Source organism: Rhinatrema bivittatum, chromosome 5, assembly GCF_901001135.1.
Source record: "Rhinatrema bivittatum chromosome 5, aRhiBiv1.1, whole genome shotgun sequence".
Lineage (NCBI taxonomy): Eukaryota > Metazoa > Chordata > Amphibia > Gymnophiona > Rhinatrematidae > Rhinatrema > Rhinatrema bivittatum.
Window position 1 is genome coordinate 20,564,607 of NC_042619.1, and position 24,690 is coordinate 20,589,296.

A 24,690-nucleotide genomic window follows, 5' to 3' on the forward strand; every position below is an offset into this window, starting at 1 on the left:
CGGTAGTAAAAGCGCCGGAGTGGCAGAGAAAATGAAAAAAACCTTTCCGAATCGAAAACGGCGGCATCAGGGCCCACAGCCTACCTCAGGAATGCCCCTCACAGCTCAACTCACTCCCGGCTGACAAGGTTCCCCCCCCCAAAACAGCGATCTCTGCCAACAAGCCCCTGAGTCTCCCCTGCAGGGTGAGTGAACGGGGCTCCCGGTATCAACCCTGGTGGCTGCCACGAGTGAGCTCCAGGGTCTCAGACCCCCTGCTCAGATGCCTCGGTACCAGAGGGGATAGCCCCACCAGGACCTGACTACCCCCTGGGAGGCTGTAGAGCCTATAAGTTTTTTTTTCTTTTTTTAAATTAGCTTTCTTTTCAGACTGCAGGATTCTGCACCTCCACCATCTGCTGGAGACAGAGAAATACTGACAGACTGCAGGTAGCACCTCAACTTAAGGGGCAGTGTCAGTCAAAAACGTCTCTGTCTCCATCTGCTGGAAGGGAGGCAAAACCAGGAGTTTGGAACTCCAATTTCTAACACTTCTCCCTGGGCAATGTACAGACAAGGAGTGAAAAAGATGAGGGCTGAAGAGGCTGGCCCAGTGGCTAGCGCTGTGCGCTGACCCACGAAGGACCTGAGCTCTCCCAGGCCAGGCATCCACTCACTCACTGCACAATGGTGACATCCAGTGGCTAATTACAGGGTGTCATAAGGACCCAGGACCATCGCTGCAGTGACTGGACAGAGTAAACTCCGCTTTGATCATTACATTTTTTAACACTTGGTATTTACGGGACGTACTTAAATGGTTTCTCTCTTTTTTGCCTAATGGATCTCAGCAGGGCAGGCTTGGACGTGCCTACTCGGACTGGAATGCTTTGGTTACTGGGATGCCGCAGAGCTCTGCCTTATCAGAGATGCCATTCAACATATAATCTTGCCCCCTATTTGCATGTTTAGGTGTAAACTATAGAGTTTACGTTGATGATACTCATTTTGTTGTACAATATTCACCTTCGTTGTCAGAAATTTTTAAACTGGTGTCATTATGTTTACAATCTGTTAATCGTTGGTTGTTTCATAATAAAACGGAGGCTGAATATTTCCAAAACTGAAATCCTCCTCCTCAGTAAATTTCATCGAAGCTTAATGACTGCAGCATTCCAGTCAGCCCGCATGACCATAATCTAGGGTTAGTTGCTGATCCTAGTCTATCTGTGACATTACAAACAAAAGCGGTTGTTAAATCATTTTTCAAATTACAGAGGATCAGGAGGTTTCTGCCATTCTTAGAGCCAGATAGTTTTCAAACTGTTCTTCAGGCACTAGGGGTTAAGTGGCTTGGACTACTGCAATTTGCTTTATACTGGGCTCCCAGCCAATGTTTCAAGACCGTTACAGCACATATTTTGACTGGAACTGTCATATGTGATCAAATAAAGGAAAATTGGTTTTTATCTGCTAATTTTCTTTCCTAAGTACCACAGATCAGTTCAGACAAGGAGGCGTTTGCATTCCTGCCAGCAGATGGAGACAGAGAAGTCAAATCTTTGAGGCACTGCTACATAACTGTGAGTGCCACTTGCAGTCCCTCAGTATTGACCTACAGCCAAGTCAACCAGAAGGCGGGGGGGGGGGGGTGTCTTTACCTCCTTTGTGACCTTTTAGTGTCACAGGACAGCTGGCATCTTCCGCTGACCAGATCTTCACCTGGGCATCCATTCCCCCGCTCAGAACCACAAGCCCAGAGGGGAAGAACTTGCAGCAGTTCACATCATATATGTGGCCTTCCAGTATTCTCTTGAGGAAAGGAAACAGAACATGTAAGAGCCCCCATCTCAGCATGTCTCAGGCCCCAGGGTCAGACACTCACAGGGGGCAAGCACTCAGCCCACATACGAAGCTCAAACCTGCCATAAGCCTGGCCACCTCTTATCTAACTTTCCTGAACCACCCCAGCTGGAAGTGGGGGACGAGTGAGCGCCTGCCTAAACTGAGGCACTGGTACTCGCCACCAAGCTGCAGAAAGAGGCACAGAGAAGAGTGGGACAGAGGAAAGGCTGGATGGAGGGAGGGAGGGGAGAGCAAAGCAAAAAAGCAAGAAGAGAAAGCAGAAACACAAAACAAAACCAGAATGAGCAAAAACAAATTCGTAATTTTTTTTGCTGCTTCCTAACTTTTCTAAGTATTTTTCCAGCCCTGAGCACAGCCATCTGAACTGATGCAAACAGGACAGAAGACCCATGGTAGATAGCCAAAGTCATCAGCACTACCCCAGCCCCCTCGCTATACTGCAGGTGCAGAGAGAGGGTCTGCCAGCCACTGGAAAGGAAACGCTCTTAAAACTATCCAACGTCCAGGTCGCAATAATTTATCAGCACAAGATATCGGAGACGGTCAGGATTTCATTAAAACAGAACGGAGAGAAACCCCCCCCCACACACACCCCAATATTTCCTACAGTGCAGCAATCATCATCAGAATCCATTCTTCTGTCCACCTGCAGTCTGTATGGCATCCGATCTCAGTGCCGAGATCCTGGGATGGCGTTCATTTCCATTTCTACACAGTACGTGAGCAATAGGCAGGCACTTCTAGGTCCCCGGCACAGACCTAGACTATAGGCTGCAGTATCTCAGAGGAGACCGTTGCTGGCTATAAGGAGGTTCTCCTTTTGCTCCGGGTTGCCCCACACCTTAAGCGGGGAGAGATAAGGACTTGGAGAAATCTTTAGACCAAAAGCTCCTGCTTCCCACTATAATCTTAGTGATAGAACAAAATGGCAGAATTTTAACAAAAAACAGCTGGATTTCCTCTTTTCAGATCCCCAACAGAGTGCAAAGAGACAGAGACATGACTACACATGGCTGTACCTCCACCTAAGGGGGACGCTAATACAATTCCAGTATGAAGAGTGCCACTGTTCCATTACGTGCATTGCACTGCAAAAGTATCAGGAGGAACTGCTAATGTGCCTCCCTGACTTGGCCTGACAGATTTCAGTGACACTGTGTCCTGATCTCATTCACAGAAGGTTAATCACCAGTACCACACTGTGACATGCACCATCCTGCATTCATCTGACGTCAGCTCTCTGCAGAACACACAGATGCTGCCTCCCCTCCTGTATGGCGTACTCCCCGGGACTCATTCCATAATAGCACTGTCTGCACAAAAGTCTCCTCTCATGTCAGGCTGTCCTCCCCTAGTAGACTGTTTAGATGATTAAGAAAGGTGGTTGTATAGGACAATCCATTTTAAAAAACAGTATACCCGGCTCTTACCCTAGTTTCCCCATTGGTAGCCTGCCAGATTTTCATCATCCCATCAGTGCTCGTGGACACTCCAAGTCCTCCCCCACTGGAAATATCCAGACATGTGATCTAGTTTTGATTTAAAAGAAAAAAAAAAAAAAAAAAGAAAACGGATGAAACATTTAGCAATTAAAAACAGTTGACCCTTTGAGATTTCTCTTTCGCACACTGATGGCTCCTTTAAAATCAGGTTTGCACATTGTATTACCGAAGCTGTTAACCCCATTTCCAAGAGACTGGAAGCTTCCCTAGCCTATTTCTTAACATGCATGGAACTCAGGCTATGTACCTTTCTGTGTTCCCTCCTTCCCTCAGACTCGTGAGCTGTAGTATCATGATTACATCTACCCTTAGTCTCAATCAGTTCCTCCCCTCTAGAAGCTCACATGCAGCCCAAGAGCCAGAAATGCTTCCAAGTCACAAGCCCCAGAGCTAGCTGCATAGATTTACATTTATAGCACTTTGGAAAAATCAATTTGACAACTCATATTAGGGGAAGTTTCATATATAAATACATATATACACACACACACGGCTATATACTGAGTGTGGGCATTAGGACACATCAGATTATACTACTATTAATTTCAATTGACTCCTATGAAGGAACCTGGGTAAAGGCTGCCTCAGCACGCTCCAGCCCAGGACATTGCTTTATCCCAGCTCCCTCTTTTCTGCCTCAATAGCCATCGAAAGTCTTTTCTACTTCCAATAAAAGAAAAGGCAAGGTTGGATTCTCAGCCTCTCTCATTAAGTGACCCTCCCTGCAGTAACCTGCTTTAGTATGAAGGGTCTTGCCAGCGGATGCTCGGGAATTGTGATGATTCCGGAGGGCTGATGGGTGAGACATTAAGGGATGACGAAGTGAGCTTGGGGGAGGGCAATCATTTTTTCAGTGTTGGCTACTGGATGAGGGAGGGCCATAGCTTGTCAATGTCGGGTGCTGGCAGGTTAGCAGGGGGAGTTGGTAGGGATAGGTGTGGGTGTGTGTGTGTGTGTGTGTGTGTGATAGCCAGATCAGGGGAGTTTTGTGAAAGATTTTGGCTGGGCAACAGAGCTGCGTAAAGAGATGGGATACATCTAGCTCATCGCATTTGGACCGGCTAGATTAAAATGTTGAACATTTTCTCCACAGATAAATCGATTAAAATCGGTTATCTTTGCTACTCAGCATTTTTTTTTTTTTTTTTTTTTTAAATTGACCCCCCCCCAAGCAGTATAATTTCAGCTGAGTAAATGCAGGAAACGATACTCACGCTTTTTTCATGGATTCTTGAAAAGGTTGTGTAGGGAGCTAAGAACTTGGACATAACATTTTCCTTGGGGCAGGAAATAAGTATGCTTTTCTGAAAATAAAAAACAAAACCGGAATATTAAAAAAAAAACTTTCCAACTTATCAAAACTCAGGAAGCACAAACCATTAGTGAAGATTTTCTTGGTTAACGAATTCAGGTAGGAGGCGGCTAACACAAGAGGCAGCCGTCCCGCGGCTGAGCGAGCACGCGCTGCTCCGCACCGCGAGGATAGCTGGGCTCCTGAAATCAAGGGAGTCACGGACTGAAAAGGCTCTTCATGCCAAAATAAATACAAAGCGTTTCTGCATAGGGATGCTCCAGTTATGTGGGGAGTTTATAAGGGGGCCTGAGCTTCCTTGATGTTAAAGCACAAAATGTTATCTTTTAAAAACTTTAAAAAAAAAAGAGCTGGGCCCCTACAGCTGTCGGTCAGTGCCATGATCTGTCTGGCACGCTGCGCCTGCCAAGCCCCAGAGGAAGCGGGAAAGGGGGGGGGCGCACTCCCATCACCAACAGCGGAGAGGAATTCGGTGCAATCCGACAACCTCTAAGTCCTACCCTTCTCTACCAGCAGCTCCTGCCATTCCTTTCCAACATTTTGGCTCTGCAGCAGGGCCATTTATGTCTACAGAGCTCCCCCTGCCCGATGTGCCTCCCCCAGCTGCGTTCAGTCTATCCACCTCGCTCACATTACTAAAATACTGCAGTCCTACACCAGAGGGCTCATAGACGCTGTAAGACTCTCTTATAAAAGAATAAGAGCCCCCCCCCCCCCCCAATATGGGTAAAAGATGGCATTTTCCACTGCACCGTCTTCATAAAATATCCATCCACCAGCTCCAGTCTTTCCCCGGTTCTCACAGACATCAACTGCTGAGTTACAAGGTACCTTGTTCACTTCATTTACAACAAATCCTTCTGACGCCGTGACCTCTGGAAGTCCATCTGAGCCCAGACCCTGGCACTTCAGGCTGCCGTAGAGGGTAGGCTGCCCTGCAGCACAAAGAAACAGACCATGTCCATGACAACACTTTTACATTTTTTAAAGAATTTTTAACCTGCACTCATAGCACAATTTCAAGGCGGCGCACACATTAGAAGAAAAAAAAATTGTACCACACAGAATACAAATATTCAAATCCTTGGTCTTGTATATAAGCTTAAATCCGGAATACAAATATTAGTGGTGATATGGGTGGCATAGGATGCTCAACTTTCAGGTCGGCTATGTTAAAGCTGTTTTATTAGTGGTGCTGGAAAATTGCCAGTGTATAGGAAACAAGTCTAGCATAGCGTGCACACATATTCAAGAAAAATACTGCTCAGAAACGTCAACACTTGTTTTAAGAAAATATTTTAGGAGCATTGCTTAATTACACGTATATTCAAACGACAATCGCCAAAGCCAAGCCCAAGATGTGTCATTATGCAGAGCTTGCGAGGGCCACAGAAAAATAATGCATTCTTTAATATGGCAGACAAGTAACCAACAACAGGTATTGCAGAAGGATAAAAGTGTTAGAAATGTCCATACAGTTCATCAAGTGTTTGAAACAGCTTTATTCAAAGACATTTATTATTTATTTATTAAGGCTTTTATATACCGACTTTCTTGATACAAATCAAATCAATTCGGTTTACAATGAACTAAGCAGAATATACAATTAACCAATCAACAAGAGATACAGAGCATACAGTTACATTATAACAAGGAAGCCTTAACTTGGAGTAGGAAAATAAAGAAGGGGTGAACGGAGCAATAAATATATAAATAAAGTGAAATAAAATAGAATAAATACTATATACAGAAGAGGGGGCAAGGGGCCAACCTCTCTTTAATGGATATTCTGCATGAAAAATTTGGAGAGTTTTGTTTACAGAGATGTGTGGTGAACAATTCTAGATCAGGCAATGGAGTTTGTAGTGGGGAAGGCTTGGCTGAACAGCCATGTCTTTAGTTTCTTTTTAAAAGTTGTTAGACAGGTCTCCAGTCTGAGGTCCGGAGGCATGGCGTTCCACATGGAAGGGCCTGCGGTAGAAAAAGACCGGTCTCTGAGGTTTGCGTGGTGCACTAATTTGATTGTAGGAACGTGTAAAGATCCCTTGTAAGCATCCCTTAAAGGCCTGGCTGTCGAGTGCAGTCTGAGAGGATGAGACAGGTCAAGCGGGGTTTGATGGTGGATATTTTTATGAATGATTGTGAGAGATTTATGGAGGATCCGGAAATTTACTGGGAGCCAGTGGAGATCTTTTAGAATAGGAGAAATATGCTCTCTCCGATTGGTATTTGTCAAAATCCTTGCCGCTGCATTTTGTAGCAGCTGGAGTGGTTTAATGGTAGAGGCTGGAAGACCATGCAGAATGGAGTTACAATAGTCGATCTTGGAGAACAGAATGGCTTGGAGGACGGATCTGAAATCGTAGTGGAATAGGAGCGGTTTGAGTTTTTTTGAGTACTTGTAACTTGTAAAAGACATGAGAAGGGCGTCAGCATATAGCAATGCCAAGGCCAGCCCGGTGGTTCAGGAGGTAAGTGCTGTGTGCTACCATCTGGATCAGATCTCCCGCTCCCAAGTTCCTGGCAGGATCCCAAAAAGTCATTAGATTCCATGCTGCTAATCACAGGGATAAGCAGTGGATTTCCTCAAGTCCACCTTGTTTATGGACTTTTCAGGGCCCACGATTACAGGGCTCCAGAAGCAGCTCTACCACACGGCCCCTGACCCACGACCATTACTGCAATCATTGGATTAAATGGACATTGGGAGGTTATATAAACAAGAGGAAAAATTCCCCAGGTAGTTGCGAAGTAAGGCTCATGGCACCAGATTCCAGTCTCGCTTCCAATTAAGCTGGGAGTATAAAGGAGCAGGAGAATGCCCGTCAGTGGAAGAGACGTCCCTAACAAGCGGAAGCTGCCATGTGGGAGGTTTAGTGGTTGCAGCCAGTCACACAGCACGCTGTTAGGAGCCCTGTCTATCCTGCAGGTAAGATTGCTTCTGCACCATAAAGCTGGTGCCCCATCTGAGGCCAACTAGTTGGTGAAGCAGACTGTTGCACACGTGATCTTTATTCACCAGCTGGCTGAGATATATTTGAAAGTGAGAGTGTGATCAAGAGTGACACCCCGGTTAGAACCAGGGTTCAAATCCCATTGACACCCCTGGTGTCCTCGGGCAAGTCCTGTCACTCTCTATTGCCTCATGTCCAACCTTAGACTGTAAATCCTTTGGGGATAAATACCTGGCCCTGCGCTGCTGTGGTGCCACCCAGTAAACCCATACGGTATTAGAACTACTATAACACGTTGGGTGTAAGTTTCACCCTGAGAAAGTCTTGTGTAAAACTGAATGACAATGATATGAGCATCCCACAGCAAAACAGTACTAACTGCCAGCACTCAAACAGGAATAACCTTATCTATAAAAGGCAACAATACAATTATTATACCACGATCCAAGATGGCGGCATAGAACTACCACACAATACAGTCAGTCCATTTTCGCTTTGAATTTACCTTTATTATGCCTCATGCAGGTCAGAAGCAGAAAGCCAAGGAGAGGAGCATCTCTTTTCATCCTCCAGAGTGCTCTCTTGGCGACCCAATGGACGCCCATGTGGTTTGTGGGACAAATAGATTGGGAATCAAGCAAGAGGAAGTTGTATTTGGCCCTTCCCCAGACTTGCTAACATCGCTGTGCCCAAATAAAGAGAATGGCCCCTGCGAGTCCTGCAATGACTCGAGATCAGATTCCACAACTGGAGCCGGTGTATGCTGATCACGGGATTCGGAGTATAGCTGCTTTTACTGGTATGGTCACCTCCAGCAGTCCAGGGGTTAGTCTCAACAGAAAGGTCAGCTGCTTTTCGAAGAAAGACCTTCTCAGACAGGTGGTGCTTCCGCTGAAGTTTCTTATATCTCAGATTGGTTTTCAATGGCAAGATTGACCTCCTTCACATTGGAATCAATTTAGGAAGCAACTGACAGTTTGCACAATACTGCACAATTGAATCTTCTGGTTACAAAATATTCCGACTTGGAGACTCGTGTGCAGGTTTTGGAAACAGTTAATGTAGGACAACTTGATAAATTTAAATAAGGAATTGACTGTGTTAAACCCTTGCAAGCAGCTTTAATGAAAGAAAACCAACTGCTTTCTAACAGAGTGAAAAATCTGGAGAACCTCATAAAACATAGCAATCTACAATTCAATAATTTTCCTAAAATCCCACTTACTCTAGCTAAGGAAATGTTGAAAAAAAAAAAAAGATATGAGGTTTTGAAAGTTCCAGAACATGCTATTCCTCCTGTTTCAAAAGTTTATTATCTACCTCCTTTCAAAAAAAGGTAATGATGATGGTCAATGTTCAGACTCTACATCCAGAGAGGTAATTTGAATATTTCTGCAGTGTTAGAGACTTCCGATAGCATCTTGGTCAGACCTGCCACTCTGGTTGTTTCCTTAATATTAGAGCTGGACAGAGACTGGATACTTAAATTGTTTTTCAGACATTGGTCTGCAACTTTTCTTCATTGTAAGATTAGAGTTTTTCCAGCTGTGGTTAGACAAACTCAGAAAGAGAGAAAGCAGTTTCTAATAATGAGGCCCAGAGCTTTTTTTTTCTACTGAAATATCCATGTAAATGTTATATAAAGTATAGAGATGATTTAAGACCCTCAACACTGACAGATGTTTGATTTCTCAGATAAGCAAGTTTAAGTTCTCTGTTAGATAAGGTTCCATGTGGCGCGCTTTTCTTTCCTATTACATTATTATATCCTTGAACAGTGACTTAGATCCCCACATATTTGGAATAAGCAGCCGATCCACCAGACAATCACTAGATGTCCTTCACTCCTACCCAATCTGGCATTTATACTCACGAATGGACTCTGATTCCTCCAGGTTAAAGCACCTATTAAGCTTTTAACCTGTACGCTCTATGGTTACACTTTATATTTTTCCTGCCTTATCTTCTTTCCAGCTTGTTGCAAGCTTCCAAGTTTCTCTTTCCCTGTTGATTGTAACTTTGACTTATTCGTATCTATTGTTTACCTTTGTTTACTTGAATTGTTTACTCCAGTTATACCCTTGTTAAATGTAAACCGATCCGATATGGTTATTTACTATGAAGGTCGGTATAAAAAACTGTTAAATAAATAAATAAATGTTTAGATTACTTTTTTTTTTGGATATTGTATTAAGATTGTCTCATGTTGTTTGGATTTCCTTTCAAATGGATTCTTGAAAATTGTATTAGAAAATGCATAAATAAATATTACATTAGGTCTTAACACAAATACATATCCTATGGGAAAAACAGATCAAAGCAGGCATCCCTACATAGAAACTACAAGTTAACAGAATACCCCACCTCAGCTACACATGCAGAACACAGACAGACCATAAAGTATAAATAGAAACATGTAAACAGAAACCAAACTGGAAATTGCAAAAAGCCAGACTTAGTACGCAATGCAGAACCATCACCAGTCCTTATAAATCATTTAAACAATAAAATCAAGGAATATAAAACATATTGGTAAAACCATACTAATAAAAGAAAAATGTCCAATGAGCTGATGAATAGAACATCCAATAATTAAGAGCTCATACAAAATGTAAAAAATGTTCTAAACAGCAATCAAATATTTCGAAATGTCAGACACTGACAATTAAAACTCATAAGAATGGAAAATTCCCTGCTCTCCATACCTGAAAACTTTAATTTCCAGTCACAATTAGTGGAGCAGCACAAACTTTCTTCACATACAACGCTCCCCTTCGCACATACACACACAACCCAGGCAGGCACCTCATCAGGAGCAGAAGAGGGAGCCCGTTCTACTGCTTCTCCTTGTGTGCCAGCCCTGCATTATTCAAAACTCAGGGGGCTAGCACTTCTTCTATGCTGATATTGTGCATTACGAGATTAGCACATAGCATGTACTACAGGGCTGGCACATGCGGAGAAGCAGGATACGACCTCCCTCCAAGTGAGATTATATTCTTTTTTTGAGCCGCTAGTGGTTTGGGGGTCCACTGGCGATATCGCAGGCCTCTCTTCAGCCTCTAGTGAGATGCGGTCCACCGGCAGCCTCAAGAGCATGTTCTTGTTCTCAGCCACCTTTGGGTTGTGGTCCACTTAGGCCTCACGGGCTTCTCTTCTGCTAGTAGGATGAGGTCCATCAGCCTCGTGGGCCTCCTCCTCTTCTCAGCTGCTAGTGAGATGAGATCCACCAGTGGGTTAAGGTCCATCGGCAGCCTTACGGGCCTCCTCCTCTTCTCAGCCGTCAGTGGGCTTGGGGGGGCTACTGGCGGCCTCAAGAGCATCTTCTTGTTCTCAGCCACCTTTGGGTTGTGGTCCACTTAGGCCTCACGGGCTTCTCTTCTGCTGGTAAGATGAGGTCCATCAGCCTCGTGGGCCTCCTCCTCTTCTCAGCTGCTAGTGAGATGAGATCCACCAGTGGGTTAAGGTCCATCGGCAGCCTTACGGGCCGCCTCCTCCTCCTCCTCCTCTTCTCGGCCATCAGTGGGCTGGGGGGGGGGGCTACTGGCGGCCTCGCAGGCTTCCCTTCAACTGCCAATTTAATGTGGGTCGCCCCCTCCCTCGCGAGCCTCCTCTTCCGTCTCCGCTCCCCCGGGTGTGCCGCGCCGGTCCTGTGCTTTCTGCTTCTCGTCCCCTGCACCGGGGCTGTTGGTTTTATATGACAGCGCAGAATCCGCGGCTCTCTCTTACCTGGGATTTTACACGCCACCCAGGCCTCTGCTTCTGCCTTCCTACAATAAAGATACACAGATTGACACATTAGCACGTCTGTAATGGATGTCACCACATATTTACTCACACTAAACCGCAGCTCCACAAGCGACTACCAACGTCTCACCTCAACACCTTCAGCCAATCGCTCTGAAGCAGCAGCCGAGCGGCCATACTGGCTGCTACCAGCCGCAAGCCGGATGTGATTAGACGTTAACCCGGAAACGTACTAGAAAGCCAGCCAATAGAAACCCCGCCGTCCGTTCGTGCCCGCCTCCTTAAAAAGCCGGGAGACTAACGGTACAGAGCAGATTGGGCTGTTCCACGTCTAATTGTGCTAACTTTTTGCCCGGAGTGCGGGAAAAGGGTTGGGTGGGGGTTTTTTTTTTTGTTGGTTGTAGGTTGAGCTAATTTGGGCTGGACGGCAGGGAACAAGCGACCCTCTTTCTTTATTGCCGACGCCTTTTGTCTTCGCCGCAAGCTGTCCCCTCTCGCGGCAGTCGCAGAGTGATGATTCGGCAGCCAATCAAGAGGCAGGAAAGGCGGAGCAGGCGCAGAAGGTGGAGCGCTCCCCCCAGCCGCGCACAAACCCTGTGCGCTTTCCCTTCCCTGGTGCTGTCCATGAGAGCAGTTTGCACACAGAGCCTGTTCCTCAATATCCTTGAATCTGTCGTCCTTGCCGAGTATTCTCTCCCCTCCCTAATCTGCCTTTACTTGCTGAAGCTCCTTAACCCGGCCACTGCCTTTGATCTGGAGACGGACACTTAAAGACCACCGCAGGCGGTAAGAGGAGGAACTTTTTTTTTTTTTAATTTGCCTGATGATGACTGAGGATTGCCTTCCTGGGGAAGGGGAGAGACAGCAGTGTGGGATGGGTGGAGAACAAGGGGAAAGAGAGATGATGAGAACCAGGGAAGCCAGGGTTCAAATCCCGCTGGCGCGCCTTGTGACCTTGGGCAAGTCGTTTCACCCTCCATTACCTTGGGTACAACTTTAAGAGCTTATTCTCTAGGCCATGATAGGAAAAAAAAATATCGAGGCAGTAAATACTCTCTCCCCTCCTAAAAATCGGCTGATGGCAGCCTTAGGACTGTGGGACTGCCATCGCTCACATAAGCTGATGGGTCTGAGTCAACACCCAACCCCCAAAAGTTGCAAAAAGGTTGGGGATTTAGAAGCAACCTGTTGTAGAAATTAAAAAAAAAATTGTATTGGTGTCAAGCCCTGCCCCCCAAAACTCATAATTCTATACCCAGCGGAGGACAGTTTTCAAAATGCTGTTGCCTGGCTTTTGCCCATGGTTGTTCACTCCAGGGCTGTGCCAGTGCTTCCAACTTACAAGATGAGATGGACTAAGGATGGAAACGCCAGAGTAGCAGCAACAGTGGTGCCAGGCTGTGACAGGAAAAGCCCAGAGAGGGGGGGAGTGGGTTTGGCTGCTAGACTGGTTCTGTTCAGGTTGTGGGTAGGTAGGTGCTATCTGATGTTCTGGCTTTGGACAGTGAGGAGGAGCTTGGCCTGAAACAGCAATTAAAACAAGGCAGAGAGGGGGGTGATCCTTACAGAGTGGTAGTTGCAACCCTGAATACCCTACTGGGCATAGTGGTGGATGGATTAGTTGGTGTTTTTCTGCCCCCATTTATTATGCTGTTGTGAGATAGGTGAAGGCTGCTGGGTGGGGAACACAATTCCCAGGGTCTCCTTACATGAAACCTGGCATTGGGGTGTTTCTGCGTAGGAGTTACAGGAGGCTATTTTATTTTCATTTTTGCCTTCTCGTTCCCCTGCCCCCTTGCCAGATTCTCTGAGTCCAGTGTATTTCTGCATGAGGCTCATATATCTCTGTGAGAACCCTTCCAGCATTGGCCTGGAAGTATGACAACCATTAGTAGATTTCAGGGAATGCAGGTCCTAGCTGTGATAGTCCATCCTGGATTAGTCTATCTCATCAGCCATCTTTGGATCAAGAGATAAGATAATCACGCAAGTCAACTGCCCTTGATTGTGAGAGTGGTAAGTATTAGGGCCGGTATCTGGTTCCTTGTAGCACTCCTATCTCCCAGTCCCCTGGACATGACCATCTAGAAACTGCCCCTCTTCCCCCAACCATGAATTGTGAATTCAACCATAGGCCTAGTAATGTTCTTTCTACTGGAGATTATTCAGAAGCAAACAGAGTCCCTCTCTGTACTGATGCACTAGTAACTGAGTCAGTACAGAGGGGGTTTTTGAATTTTCAGCAAAGAGATTAAATTTTATTGTAAATGGAATTTATTTATTTGTTTGTTTAGGCATTTTATGTATCCGAATAATATCACAACAGTTTACAAAATCAGTGTTCGTATTCTTGGATGACAATCGCATTCTGTGCCAGCATTCATAATCTGGGTCTATATCATAGCAGTTTTATGTTCTTATTCATATTCATGCATATTCTTGTTCAGCATGACAGCAGATTTATAGACTTCATATTCGTACATTTTAAAAGTTGGCATTCCAACAAATGCAGATTCTAATTCAACTACCTACACACTTTACAACATTCATTACTTATTGCTCACTTCGCCGCCTTTGTCTTTTGTACTGACGTTGATGTTATCAGTATATTGGTATTTCATGTTAAATCATAAGCTTTTCTAAAGAGCCATGTTTTCAGTTCACATTTGAAATTCTTTCTATCTGTTAACTGGCATAGTGACTCTGGAAGGGAGTTCCATAACTCGGGGCCTGCTATGGAAAACATTCAGTCCCTTATTTGTGTTAGATGTGTGTTCCGGGTAGAAGGCACTGTTAGAAGTCCTTCGTTTTGTGATCCTCTCTGTTGTGAGTAATGTTGAAGTGTCACTCCTAATAAGCATTGGTCAGAATTGTTGACAATTTTGAAGATTAGGGTTAATACTTTATAATGAATTCTGGCTTGTACAGGAAGCCAGTGCCATCAGCGAGGGGGTGATGTGGTCAAATTTCCTTGACCCTAGTAATAGTCTAGCAGAGGCATTTTGGAGTAATTGTGGTTTTAGCAAGCTTGAAGGTTGGCCTAGTAATAGGTAGTAAGTTTGAAAATATTAGTGTTTGTAAGACAGTGTGGAAGTCCTATATTGTTAGTAGAGGTTTCAGCTGGTGTAGTATTCTCAGCTTGGTGTATCCTGTTTTTATTAATTTGCTTATATGCTTTTTCATATTGAAGTTGTCATCGATCTGTATTCCTAGGTGCCGTACTTGATCTGAGGGAGCAACCTTAATTCTTAGGTCTAGTGTTTGATTGTCATTGTGAATTTCCTTAACCACACAATTTCAGGGTTTTTTAGATTGTTAGTTTCATTTGAGAGAGTTTTTTGTTGTATTTCCTTCATGTATGTTGACAGAGATGACAGTTTTTTCAAAAGATTTGTGAAAAGGGATATAGAATTGAATGTTGTCTGCATATAGGAAGAACTTGATTCCTGGGATGCCAGAAATGCGCGTAATGGTAACAAATAAATGTTGAATAGAGCGGAACCTTGGGTGATGTCTGCGTGAATTGGGAAGGTGGCGGATAATTGTTTGTCCAGTTTGACTTGAAATGCCCTGTCTCTCAGTTGGTGGCATAGCAGGATGTGGTTCACTGTGTCAAATGCTGCTGTAAGATCAATTAGTACCATTGTTGTCAAAGCCCTGCAGTGCAGGGTCAGCTAAGGCAATAAACAGTTTCAGTTGAGCGATTTTTGATTTTTTTTTTTTTTTCCTGAATCCAAATTGGTTTGGGTATAGTATATTATTGTCCTGTAGGTGATTTTCTAATTGTGTTAACCCTGCTGTTTCTAGGACTTTAGCGATGAAAGGCAGGTTGGATATTGGTCGGTAGTTGGAGCTGGTAGGTCTGGATTCACCCCGGTGCTTGTTCCCTTTCAAATCCATCTGTACTCTCATCTCATTAACTAATGTTTCTGTTTTCTTGTTAAGTGATTTTTGTTTGTTTGTTTTTTTTGAGGGGGGGGTGGAGGCTTGTACCATTTGCTGGATTTTATTGTACTATTAAACATGATAGATCTGACTGAATGGGGAAATTTCCCCTGATACTACCTGCATTTCATAGTACGCATTCACACAATAATAATACTTAAATGTTGTTTTAGTTTGTGTTTGTTTGAGATATTCTGCTGTAGCATGTTCTCTTGCATTTCAGATGTTGCGCTTGTGGAGTGAAACCATCTTGAACCAGGCTGTAGCACTCGCTAGGTAAGAGAACTGCAGAAAAGCTGGAGAGTATAAGATCGTAAGGTTTCCACAGGAAATTCTTTCATGTAGCAGTTCTCAAATACCACTCGCAAAACTGTAAGTGCTATTCTTGAATTGTGATTGTGGCTGGGTCTGCCCTCACTGCCTCTTGTGCCCCCTTTGTTCTGAAAAGGAAACCACTGGGAGTGTTGCCAATGGTATCCTTTTAAGATCTTTATACCAAAGAGATCAAATCCTGAGAGGGAAAATAGGGAGATTGGGCCAAAGTGTCACTGTTGCTTCCCTGGAGATATGACAGTCTCCTATTTGCTCCCCGAATGCAAGACTGGGCATTTTTTAGCATTAAATCACAGCTGCCAGACTCAACAACACTCCCCAAGCTTTACTAGATTCCTGCTGGTGGTTTTCACACATTCCTGGGTGTCTGCCTATTGCAGATTTTGGCTTCATCCATAAAAAGGCAAACCTTGCCTGATCATCTTTCTGCAATATCACTTATGGAGCACCAATCCTGTGGCACACCACTGATAACTTCCCTTTTCCAAGTCAACTTCATTTGCCAAGATCCTTTGTTGCCTCCCACTTAACCGGTTTTTACCCTAGTCAGTCACTTTAGGGTCCTTATTTCGGACGCTCCGTTTGGTTATAAGATGCCCATGCGGAGTTGTATTGAAGGCCTTGCTGAAATCCAAGAACGCTACATCTAGTGCTGTCCCCTGATCTAACTCTCTAGTCACTCAGTCAAAGAAAGTGATGATATTTTTCTGACGAGACCTCCTTCACAGGTTGCCCTTCTGTCTAGTCCACCTGACTGCAACCAGTGCCGGGGCATTTAGCTGAACTGCCCCAACTATTGAACCAGCGACGCTTGGAAGATACAACATGGACTGATTATCTCTCTCTTTTTGGAAACTTCTCGAAACATGGCTCTTCAGTTTTCCAAACTAACTGAGGTCGATCATTTGATGAAGGTTTATGGTATAGGTCCTTAAATCCTGTTTTTAAATAGAGAGCATTTATTCTGTAAGAAAAGTATTTCAAAGATTGATCATTTGGAATTGCTGTAATTACTCGGGGACAGTGGGATTTGTTCCAATGAAATGCTTTAAGTTAAAATTGTACGTTGGACTGTTTTGCAGTTTTATGTGGTTTGTTTTAGCAGTTTCTTTTATATGGCTGTTTTTTTATTTTGCTCGCACATGTGCTTTTTGGGCTCGTGGTGTGCCGCAGATCCCCTGTGACTTGCACCTGTATCTGCGTTTTCTAAAGGAAGTTCCCTGAGGAGTGAATTTCAAAGGCGTTAAGTGCCATACAGTAGCATGTAGCAAAGGAGTTTTCAAAAGCCCATTTACCTGCGTAAAATTCACATCCTAAATGGTTTTAAGAGGATTTTTAACAAGATATGCTGAACTTGTTTATGAGAGTTTAAATCTTTAAAGATCGCTTTTTGTTCTCTATAAAATGACTTGCAGCAGTTTTTTTAATGAGATGAAAGGACTGATATAAATTCTCATGGGCAAGCTGGATAGTGTACACATGTATTTTCTAGTGTGGGTTTTTTTTATGCCAATAAAAATGATTACAAGCTTGTTTATTTTTAAATTCCAGAACCGGGTGAAAATATGCCATAAAATGTATTAGGGTGAAAAAAGAAAAATAGGTATAAGACAAAAAAAAAAAAAGTTACAGAGCCAAGAAATGTTGCTATTTGCCACCGTACGCACCCTGTGGACTTTGAGGCTGACACGCAGCTTACTGGACTGGGAGGCTTCTCCTTCAAGGTTACCACTTGGTGAAAACCAAAAATTATAAATTTATAGTTACAAAATCCTTTCCTTTTTTAGGTTATCAGCAATAAGACGGCCTCCATTCTGTTCGGCAGGTAAGCTAAAATATTCTTTGTCAAGGATTTTCCTTGGGTGGGAGAATACAGGGAATCAAGTCTACAGTTTTTCTGTTTATTGGCATTGGTTTATGCTATGCTCTGAATTCCAGTTATTACGTTTTGTTTCTGTCACTGTTGATGCTGTGGAACTGTGAATTAAAAGGTGTGGCTGGACGGACATTTGTGACTGTGGTGCACGCAGGTGCCCGTATTATCATGTAAAGGCATTGCAGTGCTGCTGATAGGCTGTGGGTCACAGACCCCGTGACAGTAACGGCGAAGGTGTGGTACATGGAGGGAACAGAGATAGCAGCAGTAGGTAGACTGATCCCTCTCCTTCCTCTATGGACTCCTAGTGCAAGCACGGAGTCTATTTATAGCATCTCGGAGGTGCATGCTCAGGGCATGACACTGTCGCAATGCTGCTTGTCTCTTTAATGGAGGCTTTAGCCTGTGTCCCATCTTGTAGACCACCTTGAGCTAAACAAACAAGAAAAAGGAATTTGAAAGTATTCTAAAAAAAAAATGTAATATCTTTAAATCCATTAAAAAAAATTACTTTTTGTTTTCACTTTAAAGGGCATGTTACAAAGTGGGTGATTTTTCAAAAGATATTAACATCTCATTTATAATATAATAATTAGGGAGGCTAGTCCTGACACCACAGATTGATGGTCTGGAAAAACCCTGTAGCAATTGTGATGCCCTCTCTGCTTTTTTATAGTTTTACATGACGTGAATTTGGTGTGTAAGCCATTCTGAAATTTGGTTTTGTCTTCAAGGTGGCATTTTGCTGAGTAGCAAGAGGCAACATCGGTCCAAGCCCACCCATGGCATCGGCAGGTTCCGGCATTTGCTGCCCGAGGAGCCGGTGGGTATCTCTGCTTGTCATGGAGCTGCTACATAGTCCGTCCTCTGGGCCTTTTGCTCTTTTAAAACCCTAAGAAGTAAAAAAAAAAAATAATAATAATAATAATTCAGGTACCCTGCTAAGAGGCAAGTTAGAAAGGCGTACACAAGCTCAGGTGATCTGCTTTACATGTCTTGCCTATCACCACCAAGCTTTAATGTCAGAACTGTAGAATGAATTGAACAACTATTATACTGTGGGAATTCTGCTTAGTTTAGTGACATGCCCATGTATATTGTTTCAATTCCCTGGCCTGCTCTGGGATTTGTGGAAAACCAGTAACACCAGCTGGGCCGGCACTAGCACATTGCACGGTGTCACACTGAGCACACTTGCAGCACGGTTAGCTTTGATCAGTGCCTATGTATGCTGTGGTTAGGGCATTTCAAAAGGAGACCCAAGCATAGAATGTAACAGAATTAATGATAAGGGGAATGGAACAACTCCCCTATGAGGAAAGACTAAAGAGGTTAGGTCTTTTCAGCTTGGAGAAGAGACGACTGAGGGGGGGGATATGATAGAGGTGTTTAAAATCATGAGAGGTCTAGAACGGGTAGATGTGAATCGGTTATTTACTCTTTCGGATAATAGAAGGACTAGGGGGCACTCCATGAAGTTAGCATGGGGCACATTTAAAACTAATCGGAGAAAGTTCTTTTTTACTCAACGCACAATTAAACTCTGGAATTTGTTGCCAGAGGATGTGGTTAGTGCAGTTAGTGTAGCTGTGTTTAAAAAAGGATTGGCTAAGTTCTTGGAGAAGTCCATTACCTGCTATTAAGTTTACTTAGAGAATAGCCACTGCCATTAGCAATGGTAACATGGAATAGACTTAGTTTTTGGGTACTTGCCAGGTTCTTATGGCCTGGATTGGCCACTGTTGGAAACAGGATGCTGGGCTTGATGGACCCTTGGTCTGACCCAGTATGGCAATTTCTTATGTTCTTATCTCTGGCCCCCATTCCCCTCTCCCCACCCCCCTCCAAGCACATCTCTGGCCCCCACACTCTCATTCCCCCCTCCCTAACCCCTCCGAGCACATTTCTGGCCCCCACCCTCTCCCCACCCCCTCCAAGCACATCTCTGGCCCCCACATTCTCCTCTGCCCACCCCCCTCCGAGCACATTTCTGGCCCCCACATTCTCATTCCCCCCTCCCCACCCCCCCTCCGAGCACATCTCTGGCCCCCACATTCTCATTCCCCCCTCCCAACATACTACTTCCTCCCCTCCTGATACCTGGCTGTAGCTGCACAGTCTGAAGATCACTTTGCTGTTGCTTGCTGCTGGCCTTTCCCGTTCCAGGTCTGCCCACAAATTGTGCTCGTGTCGTGTGCATCAACAAGGCTTGCAGCTCTGCTCTGATTGGATTACTGCTGCAATATAGGCATAGGGTGCGCCTGCTATGGACAGGCTTCATCGCAGCAGCAGCCAATCACTGTAACATGATTCAGAGCACACGTCCCACCCAACAAGCCCAAAAAAAGCGACTGGCAGAAAAAATAGCCCAATTAAAAGCAACCGGCGAATCGGAAAAAAAACCCCGCAAATGACTACAAAAAGAAGCCCAATCTCGTGGTAAATAAGCGAGGTTGGCAACACTGGTTTAAAGCCTCCGCAAGAAGCTCCAGAAGTGGATGGGGCGGATCCCATTCTGGATAGTCTTAGGGCTCCTCCTTCCATATTTCTGTATCATCTTTTTGTGTTACGGAGCAGTCCAAAGAAGGGTACCAAGGCCTCCAAAGCAATGATTGCTAGGTGGCTTAAGGAGGCTATTGAGTCAATGTATATACTCACGGGCCGTCAGGTTCCTGCCGGGTTGCGAGCTCATTCGACGCGGGCGCAGGCTGCTGCATGGGCTGAGGCTCAGTTGGTGTCTCTGCAAGAGATTTGCAGAGCAGTGACTTGGAAGTCGCTGCATACATTTGCAAGGCATTACCGTTTGGATTTGGGATTTTCGGATTCCAGGTCTTTTGGTGAAGGTGTCTTGCGAGCAGGCCTCTCCAGGTCCCACCCTCTCTAGGAAGCTTTGGTGCATCTCAGGAGTCTGGACTGATCCGGGTACGTACAGGGAAAAGAAAATTGGTTCTTACCTGATAATTTTCGTTCCTGTGGTACCAACAGATCAGTCCAGAGCCCGCCCGGGTTAGAGGGGAGAGTTGTCCGCTCAGCCATATTCTTTTCAGCAAACTTCTGTTTGGTTATGAATTTACAGGTTTTGTTTCAAAGTTGTTTGACATGGTTTTTTATGTCAATTTATTGCACATAGTGGGGTAGATTTTAAAAGCCCTGCGCGCGCCAGCGGCCTATTTTGCATAGGCCGCTGGCGCGTGCAAAGCCCCAGGACGCACGTAAGTCCCGGGGCTTCGTAAAAGGGGTGGGAGGGGCGTGTCCAGGGGGTGTGTCGGCACGATGGAGGTGTGTCTGGGGGCGTGTCCGGGGTCAGGCGACGGTTCGGGGGCAGGCCGGGAGGGCGGTCCCGTGTCCAATTAAAGGTATTGAATTTCCATCAGTTGCCTTTTGCATCTTTTTTTTTTTCGTTGGATATTTTTGCTTTTTCGTTCTTTGCTTGATGGGCTTTCTTTCCATACCCTCCAGATTTAAGTAGGGGAAGGAGAAATGGACAGCTATGCTTGTACGTAGGGTGGGGTAGCTGTGCTTGGGTTAGTGGTGTCTTTTTTAGCTCTGTCTGTGGGTAGGGAGGAGGCCTCAGGGGGCACTTGCTGTGTCTGGATGGCAGTGGGCGAGAGGGCGGCTGTCTGCAGCAGCGCACACCTCATGCTTGGATGAACCCAGAAATCTCTGCACGCTGCACGTTCCAGCTTCTTGAGGACAGTAAGGAAAGAGGCTTTGCAGCCTGGCTAATAGACAGCAGATTTCACAGCAGAAAGTGTCTTACTGTTGCACATTTGATTCTCATTAGCAGCTCTTAAGCTCCCACTGACTTCACTGTATTCAGGAAGATGAAATCTCCAGGTTTGGCTGCTGCAGAACTGAGTCCCTTCCCTGCAGTTTTTTTCTCTGATACCGAGCACTGCATGGATCAATAGTTGGTGCTTTTCTAAGAGCCTTTCACACTTTCCCTGTGCGCCAGGCACTGAGTGGGTCTTGAAGAATATCACCTAAAGCAGCAGGGCAGAAATGGAGTTTAAATAATTGTTTCCATTTTTTTTTTCAATATTTGTATCTAATTTCTCCTGTAATGTTAAGTAGGGAGTTGCAATCATTTTTCCTGAATTAGGCAATGTCAATGAAATTGCCTAATTCGGAATGGTTTGGGAGAACCGAAAAATGATAGAACTTTTTCCGAAATTTCAGAAAAAATTCATTTTTGAGTTAGTACGCGCTAATGGGAGTTAGTGCGTGCTAACTCTGCCAGGTTAGTGCACGCTAACTCCCGATGGTGCGCACTAACCCGAAAATCAGGGCCCCCGAAAAAAAAAAATGAACCACAGGAAAAACGAAATTCCCACAGGGGAGCTCTGAAATGAAGCCCGACACGAAACATTTATCCGAAACACATCTCTAATGTTGTTACGCTTTTAAAGCTGTTCTCACTTAGCCACACCTGTCATTAGAAATCCACATCTGGGGCTGCAGCTGTTATGATCATCATCAGAGCTCCATGCAGGTGTCACACTGGGGATCTGGTTGCACATACAAACGCACACATGCCCTTTCTGAAACAATTTGACCTTTGTTATTGGCAACTGCCCCCACCTGGCACACTTTACATATTTTCCTAAAATCTCCCGCCCCTGTGCTCGTTACGTTATCTGTTTGGCTAATAAAAAAAAAGGATGCAGATTAAAACTCTGTAAGGAAGCAGCGGGACCCAGGCAGGCTGATGTGGGAGATGTCTGGCTGTACTTCTGCTTCAGAGGGGCACTTGGAGTAGGCTAGTGGTCACAGCAGTAGGCTGAGAACCAGGGTTCAAATCCCAGTTCTCCCACTGACGCTGCTCGTCAACTTTATCTCTTTTTGGGGCAGGGACTTATCATAGTTGAAAACTGCTGTAAACCACCTTGAGCTAAAAAAATAAAAACTCAAAAAGCAGTCTAAAGAAAAATTACTTTTGCTTTAAAGGGCATGTTCCATTTGCCTGATTTCAAAAGATATGTACATCTCATTTACAATATAACTAGGCAGACAGTGAGCCACTTGGACTTATTCTGCCATAATCTTCTATGTTACTGTCTGGATTGATTCAAGGGGACCCATAGCGGGCAGCGCCTGAAACGGAGACGGCCACTTGTATTAAACTTTTGTAAAACCTAAGGTCTGCTGGTTCCTTTATCATGCTCTCCTCTCCCCATCTTAGGGGGCTTTTGCCTGGGCTATATCTGCAGAGCTTAAAGTCCAGACTGCTGATGGGGACATTTTAAATCCTTTGAACATATAAAAGAGAGGAAGGAGGCCCCAGAAAGTCAGCTCAGTGACTCCTACTAGGTTGGCTTTGTGCATACCATGATAGGAATGAACCTTACTTGTAAGCTGGGAAACGTTGAGTGCAATTTCAAGTCTCTTGTGTTGGTGCACCTGGAATAAATTTCCAGATCGCCAAAGTAACTGTAGCAGTGGCGTAGCCACGGGTGGGCCTGGGTGGGCAGCTGCCCACCCAATTTAGACCCTGGCCCACCCAACTGACACCAGAACCACAAGGCTGTCGCGGGATCCCATCCCCGCGACAGTGAAGAGGAGAACCCATGCTTGGCACGCCATCACGGCTCACGTGGGGAAGCGGTCCTACAACCATATGGCCGACCGATCTTCCTGTTTGGGGGGGGGGGGGGAGGAGAGCGAAAGCGCCGCGCACAGTTTCCGCTTCCTCCCCCCAGAGCAGGAAGATCGGTCGGCCGTATGGCTTGAAGATAGCAGGAGGCCAGTGGCAGCAGGAGAGGCCAGCTGATCTTCCTGCTCTGGGGGGAGGAAGCGGAAACTGTGCGCGGCGCTTCCACTCTCCCCCCCCCCCCCCAGCAGGAAGATCGGTCGGCCGTATGGCTTGAAGATAGCAGGAGGCCAGTGGCAGCAGGAGAGGCAGCTGATCTTCCTGCTCTAGGGGGAGGAAGCGGAAACTGTGCGCGGCGCTTCCGCTCTCCCCCCCCCAAACAGGAAGATCGGTCGGCCATACGGCCCGAAGATAGCAGGAGGCCAGTGGCAGCAGGAGAGGCAGCTGATCTTCCTGCTCTGGGGGGAGGAAGCGGAAACTGTGCACAGGCTTGACTGTGTATGTGAGGATGAGAATGGGAGCCTTGTTGTGTGTGTGGGTGAAAATCGGACCCTGGGTGGGTATGGGAGTGAGAATGGAGTCTTGAATGTGTGTGGGTGAGGATGGAAGCTTGAATATGTGGGTGAGGATGGAAGCTTGAATATGTGGGTGAGGATGGAAGCTTGAATGTGTGTGTATATATGGGTGAGGATGGAAGCTTGAATGTGTGTATATATGGGTGAGAATGGGAGCCTGGGTTTGTGTGTGTGGGTGAGAATGGAAGCTTGAATATGTGGGTGAGGATGGAAGCTTGAATATGTGGGTGAGGATGGAAGCTTGAATATGTGGGTGAGGATGGAAGCTTGAATGTGTATATATATGGGTGAGGATGGAAGCCTGGGTTTGTGTGTGTGGGTGAGAATGGAAGCTTGAATGTGTGGGTAAGAATGGGTGCTTGAAAGTGTGTATGTGTGGGTGAGAATGGGACCTTAAATGTGTGTATGTGTGGGTGAGAATGGGAGAATGGGTTTGTGTGTGTGTGGATGAGAATGGGTGCCTGGATGTGCGTCTGTGTGTGCATAAGAATATAAGCCTGGGGAGGGGTGAGAAAGTGAGAGCTTGTATGTGTGTCTGCAGAGAATGTGAGCTGGGGGGGGAGGGGAGAGCATACGAGAGTGAGAGCTTGAGTGTGTGAGGGAGTCTGTGGGAGAAAGCGAGTATGTGTATATATATATGTGTGTGTGTGTGTGTGTGGAAGGGAAGAAGACAGTAGTAGAAAAGACACTGAAGAGGAATTAGGAAATGAGCGACAAGGGAAAAAATGGGAGAGAGAGACCAGGACCAACTGATTAGAAAAATACAAAGATCAGACAACAAAGGTAAAAAAAAAAATAAAATATATATATGTATAGAGAGAGAGAGAGAGAGAGAGAGAAAGATGTTAGCAATTTAAATATGTCATCTTTGGGAATGTGTGTGTATTCTTATATTTTTGTATTTTGCTCTTTCTTAAGTATTCCACTGTTCAGATATTTTAGTTTCTCAGGCTTTCTATTTTGGCTTTATCTACATGTTTCTGTTTCTAATTTATAGTCTCTTATTTCTAT

At 45.2% G+C, this 24,690-nt stretch overlaps 2 protein-coding genes across 3 annotated transcripts in view; one reads left to right on the forward strand and one right to left on the reverse strand.

The window, feature by feature from the left end:
* PAAF1 (proteasomal ATPase associated factor 1) overlaps positions 1-11,797 on the reverse strand; it is a 46,374-nt gene extending 34,577 nt beyond the window's left edge. Inside the window, exons 1-6 of one of the 2 annotated variants that reach the window (XM_029602113.1) lie at positions 11,491-11,797; positions 11,343-11,383; positions 5,491-5,594; positions 4,562-4,651; positions 3,276-3,374; positions 1,641-1,791 (exon numbers count right to left, since the gene is read on the reverse strand). In XM_029602113.1, coding sequence (XP_029457973.1) covers positions 1,641-1,791; positions 3,276-3,374; positions 4,562-4,651; positions 5,491-5,594; positions 11,343-11,383; positions 11,491-11,537 — 532 coding nt within the window. In that variant the 5' untranslated portion in view covers positions 11,538-11,797. Of the gene's footprint in view, positions 1-1,640; positions 1,792-3,275; positions 3,375-4,561; positions 4,652-5,490; positions 5,595-11,342; positions 11,384-11,451 lie in introns of both variants that reach the window. The other variant, XM_029602114.1, reaches the window with a different exon arrangement.
* A 109-nt stretch (positions 11,798-11,906) lies between these two features.
* The window catches only part of MRPL48 (mitochondrial ribosomal protein L48), a 28,169-nt gene continuing 15,385 nt past the window's right edge, over positions 11,907-24,690 (forward strand). The window contains exons 1-4 of the mRNA XM_029602115.1: positions 11,907-12,146; positions 15,529-15,581; positions 17,426-17,463; positions 18,249-18,337. Coding sequence (XP_029457975.1) covers positions 15,529-15,581; positions 17,426-17,463; positions 18,249-18,337 — 180 coding nt within the window. The 5' untranslated portion in view covers positions 11,907-12,146. The remainder of the gene's footprint in view (positions 12,147-15,528; positions 15,582-17,425; positions 17,464-18,248; positions 18,338-24,690) is intronic.